The sequence below is a fragment of the Serpula lacrymans genome (assembly GCF_000218685.1).
Source record: "Serpula lacrymans var. lacrymans S7.9 unplaced genomic scaffold SERLAscaffold_7, whole genome shotgun sequence".
Classification (NCBI taxonomy): Eukaryota; Fungi; Basidiomycota; class Agaricomycetes; order Boletales; family Serpulaceae; genus Serpula; species Serpula lacrymans.
In genome coordinates this window covers 1,482,603-1,495,565 of record NW_006763296.1, presented here as the reverse complement: position 1 = coordinate 1,495,565, position 12,963 = coordinate 1,482,603, and the positions used below count along the sequence as shown (strand labels likewise).

Genomic DNA, 12,963 nt, shown 5'->3' with positions numbered 1-12,963 from the left:
CTGTCATGATTAGTATTCCCGAAACCAAACCGGTTCGTGCGAATCATAGCCCCGACGTGGGTGCATGTGGTGCCACCAAGACGACTGACAACATTCTGACTAAAGTTCGAACAGATACAGCGTTGACAGGCTTGCTGTGCTGGTACGGCGGTACGAGCTACTTGTCGCCTCGAGAACCAAAGGTCAAGAAAATACTAGTGAGATAAGGAGCACCAGTCAGCATAATTCATTCATGCATACAGGTGGACCGGAACTTACATTGGAGCGCAACCATGTACCGATTGAAATTTGAATATTGTTTGAAGGAATGCTTACACAAACTCGTTGAAGAATATAAGCAGATACGCAGTAATTTTGTCAGCGTGTGGGGCACGGAAGATTGCGAGCGGAATAAAATGGTGAGCCCCTGAGCAATGAACGTTAACCACCAAACTGAACCTGACTTCGGTCTCCTGCTATAATGCCCGATACCACATTATATCAACCTTGTTATTGTCTCTAAATAGAAATTTAAAAAAAGTGGCCACTCACCAAGCTATGTGGATCAATGCGCCATCCCTACCCACCTTACCCCCGTATACTCCACCACTGCTTGTGATAGATCCAATATTTTTCCGAGTTCACGGTTTGGCGTTTTGCATGCCCTCTGCAATTCCTATCAGTCGTGTCATCGCCACGATGTGAATGAATCTGGACGGTCGTGAGCTCTCTGAAGACGCCTTATTTATGATCAGGCTTTTGGTGTAGAACACGGTATTCCAGGCTGAGTCCATCTCATCACCCAAACATGCTGTACCATATCACGGTTAGAAATGTTCGATACCCTGTCGTGGGTGAGTAATGTACATTAATAGAGATGACAAGCTCAACAAGCGAACACCCAAATAGATTCTGGACTTGGCCTGTTTGTAGAATTGTAGATGCGTGTACTCTGTGAGTCTAATACCTCATAGATATTTTGAAAAGAAAATAGCGTGTGCGATGCCATGCTTCTAAGCCTATACGGCAAGGTCGCCATGGTTATTGTACACCGATAGAGATGACTCCCAACAAGCGAATACCCACATAGGGGCTGGACTTGGCCTGGTCGTGGATTTGGTAGATGTGTATATTCTGTGAGTCTAATACCTCTAGACGTGTCGAGGGCATCTGTGAACTGAAAACATACTGTGTGCGATGCAGTGCGGTCTTGAATGAGATGGCTTTCTTTTCAAGGATTCGACTGCAAGAAGAAGATGGGCTCTTCATGTGGAGTTGATGATTCAGTAAACAAATGGAATGACCACGAGACTCGAGCTGTAAATCGTACCTGCAGACGACCCTAAACTTTCACCCAGGTAACGTGCCCCGTTTCCTCGCCATCAATCCTTAGTATTTAGCTCACATTACCATTGCCCCCATTTTCCATGCAGCCAATAGAGACAATGAGCGTAAGCAGCATCGTGTCAAGGGTGTGCAATGTCCACCCCGCCTTGAGTTCCTTCAAGTTGGACTTAAAGTGGTGATAGTAAGTTTCGTTATCGTTCGTATTGATGTGGATCATTTGATGAGCCAAGATGTGGGGGGAAGTTCGAACAGGTTGTGAATATCGAAGGGATGTTTATTCGTATTCGTTGCGAGTCCTTCGGTCCCATGGATGGAAGTCGAGTCGGCCCCGGACTCTAAAATGAGCGGATCAGAATAAAAAATAATAAAATATGGGGTTTGATTGAATAAGCCCTAACCCTAAACGCGGTTCTTGTACGTTGATTCAATTGTGCACTACCTTATTTTCATGTATTCACACCATTGATATTGTCTTCATCCAGAATATTATACGGCACATATGATCTTCATGGCCCACGCAAGGTATACGCACCCTTCCCTCGAGGTTTCTTGCGTTATAATGCACGCAGTCCCTTTTCCTTTCGTTCTCCCAGTCACGTCCGACCGGTCTGGAGGTCGCTAATGTTGTTCTCCTACTGATCACGTATCCCCACCAAGATAGAGCGAGGAGCAGCCATTTCCAGCTAAACCTGCTGGAACGCTGCATTGATTCTATCTTGTCTCTCATATCAAAGGTCCTCATACGACCTAATTCCATGCAGCAGAGACAGGTACGTGAACCTCTTGTCCGCAGTGTATAAACTTTTTGACTTTTCCCTCACTCAGATTATATCCAGTCTTCGGGTACTCACTTTCCGTACCCCCTTAATCCGACCTCTGAATTTTCTTCCATCACGCAGCCAAGATTGTGCTGCAGCGCGTATTACGCCCGGGGCGCGTGGTGAGCCACCCGACCTCACGAGGTATATTTTACGCAGACGCATTGACCCATCAGCATACGGTGGGTATGCTTATGTATATGAAGGCGAACTGACATCGGGGGCGAGAATCGAGAGGGTGCGTCTGTAAAGTTCGGTGCCACTCCCATCTGACTGTATGCCTCACCCAGGTGGCAATCAAAGTCCTCAAACCTCCGAATTTGCTTGACAGTGAGAAAGCTAAAGAGAAACAGCTCAAAGTCGGTCTAGTTTACGTCCATTTTCACTCAATTTTTTTTATTGAGGTGGTTTACAGCGAATTCGCCGAGAAGTCCGAGTATGGAAATGCCTCAATGACGACAACATTCTTCCCCTACTTGGCGTGGCATATGGCTTCGGTGGCCCTCATCCTGCCCTCGTCTGTCCATGGGCCGAACACGGCACTCTAAATCATTACCTGGAAACCCATGATGCCAGGCTCTTCTTATCAGATCGGTTACGCATTGTCAGTTTTATACTTCTCGTCGGCTCAGCAACGTGGCATGCTTATACTGCGGTCTCGTTTTCAGCTTTTCGAGATCGTCGCAGGCTTAATGTATTGTAAGTTTTTTCTGTGAAGGACCCTGCTTCATTATCTCATTACATAAATACTAGTGCACAGCTCTGGAGTCATCCATGGCGACCTCTCAGGATCGAACATACTCTTCGATCACAGGCACAAACCCCGGTTATCTGATTTTGGCCTATCAAACATCATGCTAGAACTCGAAGGAACATCATACCTCACATCCTCTGTCGGTGGTGCAGTTCGTTGGGCTGCGCCAGAGCTCTTCAAGATATCCGAAGACGACAATGTACCCAAAGCCACGACCGAGAGTGATATATACTCTCTGGGTAGCGTTGCTCTTCAGGTGCGGCTAATCTTCATGGATCTTTCGTCTATCGTCCTGACTTACTTAAAGGTACTTTCCGGTAAAATTCCTTACTACTACCTGAGACAAGAGCAACGTGTACTCCTTCTTCTTTTCATGGGTCATAAACCTCGACGGCCCTCCATTGACGATACCCACTGGGCCTTTATCAACAGATGCTGGTCTTCGCCTGAACATCGTCCTAGTGTTGTGGTTGCTTCCTTAGCCATACAGAGGTTTTATCATGATTCCCTTCCCAAGCCCTTCAAAGCACTTGTATTACAGAACGATACAACTACTCCTGGTTCTTCACGTTATACGTCTGCATCCCTTCTCCAACTGGATAATATCGCGATCAGAAGTGATATCGCTACAGGTGTGTGCCCTGCATCATAATTTCATGACTTTGAAGGATTACTGATTCCTCCTAGATATATCCGACACACTCTCGTCTGCCTTGTCTTCCTTAAACCGGGAAGAAATGCAAGTGAGCATTTTTTACCATTACATACACTTCGCGTTATTCATGTGTTTTTCCAGTCTGTATTGGTGGGCGCCTTAGGCGATGCAATGTTCGCCCTCAACAAACTAGTCAAGGCTTTTGTATTATGGACGAAGCAAGACATGCCAAAGGCTGAAGTGAGCGACGCTTATGTGGGCTGGGCTGATGCAATGTATACCGTACTTGGTATATGTGAAGCTCTTCGTATCGATGTCAGGTAAGCTTTGCATCCAATTCATGGGTTACTAAATAATTATTCATCTTGTTTTTTTCCCGTGCTCAGAGAGCTCAAAGGCACCCCTGATGACCTTCGTGAGAGTCTCGAAGACTGTCTCACGCAAACATTCGTCTCAAACGAATCACACCTTCTCCTTTCAAATCGATTATACCCCCTCATCCTACCTCATCTCGTTTGCCTGCAGAGAAAACTGGACATCTACAAACCGTTTCTCGTCGACTACCACCACCGACGCTGTTCGAATTACTTGCGCTTAATGTGTGAGCATATCAACTTGACAGCAGGACTTCTCTCTCTGCAAGAACTCGTGGACCTTGGCCTGTAGAGCAATCACGAATACATACGTGAATATGCTCAATTTGTGCTGGACTTGGATTTTTAGTTGTTCGAACACATTCCGTGTGGCGTTGAACTTGGTGTCAGCATATTCAATGTATAGTTCCGTCTCATATCTCGCTACTTATTCTGCTTTGCAGCTGGTATCATTATTATTTGCATTTAACTGACATTTGGACTAGTGTTTTTTTTTACCTGTGTTTATTGTGTATATTGGGCTAGCCCCAGTAGTTGTATCCTTGATCTATTCTGCTTCGTGACAGTGTCAAAAGCAGCGCCCTCACAGCCCATTATAATTAAGGTTCATCGATGTTCATTAATCATCTGGTATTCCTTAGATCTGCCTAGATGCTGTGAATAATGGCCTTCCTTCAGATGACAGATGTTTGTGTCGAATACTACCATGAGCCAGTGCATAAAGCCATGTGGAATTTTGGAAAAATCCGTATACCACTCAGACAACAAACACACTCCTCTGCAAGCAAAGATTTGTTGAAAACAAATAACTTGATATTACAGCATCCATGTCACATTCCACGTCACCATATATGTACAAAATACGAGAAAATACATTGAGGGGGGTGTTTTCAAAATACAACAAAAGACATAGATCATCCGACCGCAGCTACAGTTCTCTGTGTTGAGTCGCTAGCACTCATGCTCCATGCGCGAGCGAGACTTGGAGAGGTAGCTGTATTCCCGCCTCAAGCTTGCCTTTCATAATAGGCGCCATGATTCCCGCGTTGAGTCGTATGATCTCCATCTCCTCAGGATATTGGAACACGAACGTCTCGACGAGCTCAGAGAGTACAGCTTGCAGTTCGAGTAATCTGTATATTCAAGGATAGGTGTGATTAGTGGTTTTACCAAGATAATCATGAACGAAGGATGCGTACGCAAAGCGCCATCTGTATCGATGGAGATTGTCAGCATAGAGGCATGGTACTGACAGGAAGAAACTCACCCGATGCAAGCACGTATGCCGGCAGCTAATGAGGATATCCAACGAGCATTTAGATCGTGCCTACACAATATATATATAATGCATCACTCACAAAAAGTCATTCTACAAATTGCGAACAAAACCTCGTGAGAAGAGTGCAATAGTGATGAAACCGGACGAGAAGACGCACAAGTTTGCGAACACCCCGACGGACGTCCGCCCCTCCTTGTCACTGTTCAGGAATCTGTTAGGGTTCCAGCTATCTGCATCTTCTCCCCATACACTTGGTAGTCTGTCACCATTTCCGTTAAGATGGCCTTGGTGCCAGAAGAACGCAACGACACTCACCGATTGTAAGCACAGACAGAGACATTGATCGTCTGACCCTTGCTGATGGGAATCTGGTCTATCATTTTACCTGACACAGTTTCAAGTGGCTCAGAAAGAGGGAGAACGTCTTCGCCGGCCGCTTCCCGGAATAGTGCGGCAACAATAGGATGCAAGCGCAGACTTTCCTGGAAATATCATTTTGAGACTTGTCTTCCACACAATTAACACTGTTCTTGCACTAACCTTGAGGACGGCATTCATGAAAGGCATCGAGTCAAAGTCACTAGGCACAAAGTCTTCATCTCCACGAGCCTCCACCTCCTTACGAACGGCCGCTATTTCCTCGCGGACCTTTTGCTGGTCTTCTGGATGCCTGGCTAGTTCATAAAGGGTCCAGACAAGAGTATTGGCAGTTGTCTCGTGACCAGCCAAAAGAAGTGTCCTAGATTAAGCCACTGTGTTCAGCCGCAAAGTCACTGGCCAAGTAATCCAACTGAATAATCACGCTATTTGGGAAAGCATTTCATCCTCATTTATCCGTTTCTTGGCATCCTCAGCGATATTGGATTGCACTGATGAAAAATATCAATTACATCAAGCTGCGATCGCCCGATGAATGCCGCTTACCTAAGATGCTCATGATATCTTTACTACCCTTCTCAGTTCCAGAAGCTTTCTGGTCTACGAGACCCTTTCCAATTCGGAAGGAGGTGTCCAGGAAATCTTTGAAACGGCTGTACTCCCTTGTTGGAATATGCCTGACGTAGTGCAGGATTGAGTTGGGAATATAGGACCACGTGGCCTTGAACAATACATCCCACACAGGTGGATGGAGCACAGAATCCAAACTAAAAATGCGATGTAGATACGATATATACCGAGAGAAGAGAGACTTACAAGAGATTCTTAAAGACAACTGCAAGTTCATTTTCCTGGTCGTCTAAAGCTCCGAATCGATAGTCGAAGGCAACTAATGATAGAAAGTATCAGCATGTACTCTCAACAGAGTGTAGCAAAAACGTAGTCACCTTCACCAATAACATCTAATGTCATTCTAGCCATCATTTGAGGAATATTGATGATAGCACTATCAGGAGACGGGCTTGATTCTATCTGATCCTTCCATTTGCGAGATAACTGATGGAGAAATAAGATATACGTTAACAAGAAACGCTAGCAAAGAGCATCTTACGCGAGAAGCTGATTGTCTAAAGTTAGGTAGGAATGTGCGCAACTGTCCTGCTGAAAAGGCTGGGGTCATAATTTTCCTCTGACGCTGGTGAACTTCGCCTGAGCCCAGAAGAGTTCCCTTAATACCGCTTACAAGAAACAATACCAATAGGACAATATACCTTGGACCGCGACAATACCTCGACCCATGATATTCTTAGCAGATTGCTCCAACATCTTGGTCTTCGGGAATCGATAGCCAGAGGTATGGAAGATGTACTGAAGAGTCTTCGGATCTGCTGTCCACAACACATCCTCCTGATTCACGTTGGAGAACGTTAATATGCATTCACAGCATAATAAGATATGTGGACATACACCAAAGCACCCCTGTGTGCGCCACGTGGGGCCGTACTGGCGAGCCCACTGGAATTCAAGGTCTCCTATTTGCTCTTGGTAACGGATCTGCATTTCATTACCTATAAACGACACACCCGTCCAAGCCTCGTCAGTCCAAAAGCACGAGAAGCCAACAAGATCTACAATGATACGAAACGAACCTAATAATCGGGAGGGCGAAGCGGGACCTCGAATGTCCTTGATGGAGCGGCGCCGCACGCGATAGCGTGCCGTCACTGCAAGCAGCACAAGCAAGCTCAAGAAAGACCAAGAAATAACGCTCATTCTGTTTGTACGGAAATGAAGGTTCTAGCGTAGTTTCAGTCATCGAGTACTTATGTTCGTTTTTTTTTCCGACGGGCTGCTTTCATCCGTCGGGGGAATAGGAGAGCTCTCTCGGAAGGTTTATCTTCAGAAGCCTCGGAGCCGTTTTACATGAGAAAGTGGCTGGGCGTTATGCTGGTATCGAACGACGGCCCGTTATCCAGATAGCCAGGAAATTGCGAGACACCTTAGGGAGGGCAATCTAGTCCTATACCGATGGGTGATGTATTAGCAGCTCTGAAGTGGAAGAAGTAGTAGATGCCTAAGCCATTACTGGTCAATATCCCGGTCACCGTCGGGATTCAGTAGTGATTCATGCACTTCCAGAGAAGTAAAAGCAACAGCCAGAGACAGTTGTACTACTGCCCCAATGGCGTTTCGTGATTGGGGAGAAGAAGGATCGGCCCGAGCGACGTTTCCCATGGTGGAAGTCGCGTAGAATCAAATGGGCTTTAGAGAGCAGTTCGGGATTCGTAACATTCATTCAAAAGCCTAGAATAGGTCAGTTGCTGTATGAAAATGCAAAAATGGGTCATCTAGAGAAAGATGGGCCAATGGTACCTTCGTGTTCTAAACCGGCGACAATACTCCAGAAAGGGAAATGACATTCATTCTCGAAGGCCTGCTGAGAACGTCATGCTGTAAAGTATTGTTTTGCGAGTCATACTGTACACGTACCCGCAGCCATATATGCCCGCTGACTCTCCGTCTATTTCACCTACGGCAAGTGTTTCTATAATTGATAGGCCCACTGGAATAACGAAAAAGCCGCAATACATTTGAGATGCCCTACAGAAGTACTATCCCCCATCGTGTATTCGAACTTGAAGACTGCTCTGATACCTCTTAGTTACAGTGACGGTACTGATGGCATGGACGGACTACGTTAAAATATTGTAGGAAAAGGAAAGAGTGCCAATGGCGATCATCCAAACTGTTTGCTCAGATGGGTCCCACGGTTACAGATTCAGAGTCCGTATATACACTGCGGGCATTGGCTTATTTAAGCCCAGCTTATATCCTGAAAATACTATCGCTTGGACAATAGGTGCAATTGGTCTGGGGAGAAGTTGAATAACTCACAAGTTGTTGAGCTTGAGACCGTTGGAACCTGACCAGTAGATATAATTTTTAGTTTTCTAGCTGCCTATGTAGAAAAATAAGCAATAATTTATTGAATAGCTTATCTGTAGTGACAATGACAGATCTGACACTACATTCTTGAACTCCAGAAGTGTGAATTTGGAGGGAAAGATGGCCAGATTTGACCAGATCTTGTGCTGTAAATATTGCAATTTCTCTCTAGGACACATCAATAGATAGGCCCCTGCAATGCCAGATACTTACTGAGCTAATTGGGGCCTCAAAGTGTCTGGAGAAATGAGAACAATGATGAAGTTATGGTAATATAAATTCAGACTGTGTAGAAAGGTCTAAATATTTGGGAGTATGTACCTATGGTAAGATAAATTTGTAGGTGCTTATTTAGTAAATGGCATAGTTGCAAAAGACTGTCAGATACTCACTTCAGACTGTGTAGAAAGGTCTGAAGTGAGTCTTAATAAACCTAAGTGAAACTACAATAGATGTTAGTTTAAGGTGATCTCTAATAAATGTAATGTAACATACCTCAGCCGCTGCCCGAGAGGCTATAGAAACGACTGAGGTATTCCTATACTAAACCCCCTACTACTTATAGTTGGAGGTGCTACTCGCTACAGTATAATGACTCCTAGGAGAACAATGGTTACTCCATGGAGTGGTGGCTATGCTCCATGGAGAACAATGGCTGCTTTGGCAGAGACCGGGTTTATCCGGTTTTGTCACTCCCACTCGGGTGCAACCGTAGTCCCATAGCTTTAGATAATTTCCAGTGTTTTTCATGAGTGAGGGGTTTAGTGAGAATGTCTGCAACCATATCTCCTGTAGGAACGTATCTGATTACTGCCTCTCCCTTTGATACTAAATCATCTCGGATAAAATGATATTTCCGTTGAATGTGTTTTGTGCGAGCACGGAACTGTGGATCTTGTGTAAGAATGATAGCTGCTTGATTGTCACAGTGCAATGTTGTAGGTCCATTTTGAGCATGTCCAATTTCTTCAAAAAATGTCCGAAGCCATGCAAGGTGTTGTCCAGCATTGCTCAATCCAATGTACTCTGACTCCGTGGAGGATAAAGCTACCATGCTTTGTCTTTTGCTTGTCCAGGAGATTGCTCCTCGGATAGTGATAAAGACAAACCCTGATGTTGATCGAGACGTGTCTGGGTCTCCAGACCAATCTGCATCTGAATATCCATAGAAATCCATGTCCATGGAGACATCTGTGCCATCATATCGTAGTTCCATGTTCCTGGTTGCTTTCAGATATCGGAGGACACATTTTGCAGCTTCCCAGTGATGGCTCCTTGGAGCTGAGCTATGCCTGCTTAGTATTCCAACAACGTAGGCAATGTCTGGGCGGGTTCCGAGCATGGCATACATGAGGGAGCCTACAATTGAGAGGTATGACACTTGACGCCCTTCAATATGCATCTCGTGTTGCACAATATCTTCCCCTGGAGCATTTGCAAGGAGTTTTGATCCATGGGCCATTGGTGTCCATACTGGTTTGCAGTTCTTCATTCCAGTACACTCCAGGACTGTGTCAATGTATTGGCGTTGCAATAGGGATATTGTTTTGTTTGAACGATCACATTGGATTTCTATTCCGAGGATGTATTTTGCTTCTCCAAGGTCCCGCATTTTGAATATGGATTCGAGTTTGGCTTTTGTGATATCCATGAATTTTCGGGATGAAGCTCCTAGGAGGAGGTCATCTACATAGACAACAACAAAGCATATTTGTTTGTTGTCCAGGAATACATAGAGACATGTTTCTGCATTTAGTCTTGTGAAACCGAGCTCCTGGAGCTTGCAATCAAAAGTTTTGTTCCATGTACGACCAGCTTGTTTTAACCCATAGATGGATTTCTTCAATCTCCAGCAGTATCCAGGTTGGATAGGAACACCCCCTGGAGGAAGCATGTACAGTTCTTCTTCAAGTTCTCCATTGAGATAAGCTGTGGATACATCCATTTGATCAAGTCCTAGGTCGTACTTTGCTGCCAGGGCTAGAATAATTCGGATTGACTCTAAGTTTGCAACCGGAGCAAAAACCTCCTGGTAATCAATCCCCTCCCTTTGAGTAAAACCTCGTGCAACAATCCGGAGTTTGTATCTCTCAATGTTTCCGTTTTGATCAAACTTGATCCGGAACACAGGTTTTGATGTGATGGGTTTTACTCCCTTTGGAAGTGGAACAGTGTCATATACTGCATTAGTATTGAGACTTAGGAGTTCCTCCTCCAAGGCAGACTTCCATAATTCTCCACCCGGATGTGATAAGGCTTCCTTTAGTGTCCTTGGAAGGTCTGTGTTAGATGGACCGGTACTTGCTATTCTAGCAAAGAATGTTTTCTCTGTATCAGATGTTTCTTCATGAACCTCAGGAGTGTTAGGTTTCTCCATGGAGTTGTCATGCTGCTCTTTTCGAGACTGTTCCTCATCTAGAGTCCTTTGATAATCCCGGTTTTTGTCTGCAGGACGGGTCTGGCGACTGCTTCTGCGCACTCCTAGGACTTCAGCAGGCATGACTGCTCTTTTAGGAACTTGTGCAGGTACTCCACGGAGTAGACACATTTGTGTATTTGTTGCCCCACTCACTCCTGAAGGTGTTGAATCACTTCTCGGAGGTGTTGGATGACTCCTTGGAGGTGTTGTATGCCTTCCAGAAGCTGATCCAATGGACAGGCTGTCTAGCTGTATTCGGACTTTTTCCACATCAGCTGGCTGTATGTTGAGGGGCTGTCCTCCCACTGCCTGTAACTCTACTTTGGCTTTCCGTTCTGAAGATGGCCAGTGTTCAGGTCTTGGTTGTAGAGACTATTGTGGAGGGTGTCTTAGCTGATCAGGTGCTCCCACTGCTCTCGGAACGTCTCCACGGAGGTATTGCCCCACTGCTCTTGGAATATCTTCATGCTGATATGGTTCCATTGCTTGTGGAACATCTCCTTGGAGATGTGGTTCCATTTGCAATTCATTTGGATCTCGGATCCGAGGGTCAGGATCATCCTCCTCCAATGTTTTTTGGTCTGGATAGTGAGCATTCTCTGGAATGAGTCCCTCCCACTGATCTGTGCTAGTGTCTGTGTTCCAGGGAGCAGTGTCATCCTTTTGTACCTTTCCGGGTTCATTGAATATGACATGCCGACTGGAAAACACAGTCCGTTTTTCAGTGTCTAGGAGTTGGTAGGCTTGCTTTCCATGTGTGTAGCCAATCATTATGGCTTTGCGCCTGTAAGGACCATTTTATTATTTCCTTATCTTCGCTATGTCTTGGTTCTCGAACGCTTTTCCCATTACGCCTCTGGCTCTAGGGCTAGAGGTATCGTTTGCCGTTCTACTTCTCATAGCCCTCACAGGCTTTCTTAACCATCGTTACCATTTTATATCACAGATCAGAGACTGGGCATCGCTCCCAGCCAGCCAGCACACTGGGTAGGGACTGGTAGTAGGCATCTCGCCAACCAGCTCCAACCCCCAGTAAAGCCTGGTAATACTAATAACGCCTTATCTAGAATCGTACCTCATCATGAGGATACGGTTCCTGACCACACGTGACAATCTTCTATTATTAGTACAAGTCTCTCACCTGCTGATTAATCAAGTCAAAAGTCGTACGATAGTTACTCCCCCTTTTTCTTATTGGTTGATTAATTCCTCAGACCACTTTTCGTATATTCTCCTTTCGGTCTGAGGAACGGACAGTTCCCTATATAAAGCCGTACCTATTCATGTATAGCTCCTTAGCTTTCTATTACTGAATTTACCCGCTTTACTCCTCAACAAGAACCTTTGAAGCTTACCTCTCAAAGTCCTCTACTCGCTATATTTGCTAGCGTCTGTCGACCTCAAGCTCACTGAACCCTTACTCCCTGCAAGTGCAGAAGGAGACAGGTTTAGTTTTTGTTATAGTTTATCGTTGCCTCACAGCGCCCCTTGGAGTAAAACTTCCCTTGCCTTTTGTCTTTCAGAATCAAGGCATATGCTTGGCATCCAAAAGGGCAAAACAAAGTTGGATCAACTCTCCTTTTAAACAGTATTTCATATGGGGTCTTTCCATGGAGTCCTGATGCTGGGCTGCGTGCTGTGATATATGCAGCTGTTTGCATGGCATCTACCCAAAATGACTTTGGGAGCTTGGAATCATGGAGCATAGTGGTTGCTAATATAGCCAATGTCTGATTCATGCGTTCTGCAATGCCATTTTGTTCCGGAGTATTTGCAGCTGTAGTTTCTTGGATAACACCATCTCCTCGGAGTTGATTTTTGAATGCATTGCCAGTATATTCTCCTCCCCCATCGCTCCGGAGGAATTCTGTGTATAGTGGAGTGAAGTTTTCTTCTCCCAAATGAGTCCGGAAGAATGTTTGGATATCTTCTTTCCATTGCTTGTATCGTTCCAGTGCTTCACTTTTATGTTTTAGGAAATATATCCATGGAAATTTGGAGAAGTGTGCACAAT

At 45.2% G+C, this 12,963-nt stretch overlaps 4 protein-coding genes across 4 annotated transcripts; 2 read left to right on the top strand and 2 right to left on the bottom strand.

Moving 5' to 3' along the window:
* Nucleotides 1-5: 5 nt before the first annotated feature.
* Nucleotides 6-639, top strand: SERLADRAFT_449445 (uncharacterized protein; the record flags this gene model as incomplete). Its single annotated transcript, XM_007318639.1, has 3 exons — nt 6-274; nt 331-398; nt 507-639. The coding sequence occupies one exon, from the start codon at nt 6-8 to the stop codon at nt 204-206; it is 201 nt and encodes a 66-aa protein (XP_007318701.1).
* A 431-nt stretch (nt 640-1,070) lies between these two features.
* SERLADRAFT_449444 (uncharacterized protein) lies at nt 1,071-1,632 on the bottom strand (the record flags this gene model as incomplete). The annotated part of the gene is made up of 2 exons (XM_007318638.1): nt 1,071-1,242; nt 1,310-1,632. The coding sequence occupies one exon, from the start codon at nt 1,541-1,543 to the stop codon at nt 1,376-1,378; it is 168 nt and encodes a 55-aa protein (XP_007318700.1).
* A 449-nt stretch (nt 1,633-2,081) lies between these two features.
* SERLADRAFT_438301 (uncharacterized protein) lies at nt 2,082-4,219 on the top strand (the record flags this gene model as incomplete). The annotated part of the gene is made up of 10 exons (XM_007318637.1): nt 2,082-2,096; nt 2,152-2,382; nt 2,435-2,503; nt 2,560-2,748; nt 2,813-2,843; nt 2,898-3,154; nt 3,206-3,530; nt 3,586-3,641; nt 3,695-3,873; nt 3,940-4,219. 10 exons carry the CDS (start codon nt 2,082-2,084, stop codon nt 4,217-4,219), a joined length of 1,632 nt encoding a protein of 543 aa, XP_007318699.1.
* Nucleotides 4,220-4,716: 497 nt separating this feature from the next.
* On the bottom strand, nt 4,717-7,368 carry SERLADRAFT_468348 (uncharacterized protein; the record flags this gene model as incomplete). The annotated part of the gene is made up of 15 exons (XM_007318636.1): nt 4,717-5,060; nt 5,127-5,138; nt 5,195-5,219; nt 5,286-5,296; nt 5,364-5,465; nt 5,522-5,688; nt 5,747-5,945; nt 6,009-6,075; nt 6,131-6,351; nt 6,401-6,473; nt 6,532-6,640; nt 6,696-6,793; nt 6,856-6,991; nt 7,052-7,152; nt 7,234-7,368. The coding sequence occupies 15 exons, from the start codon at nt 7,355-7,357 to the stop codon at nt 4,886-4,888; spliced, it is 1,620 nt and encodes a 539-aa protein (XP_007318698.1).
* Nucleotides 7,369-12,963: the final 5,595 nt, after the last annotated feature.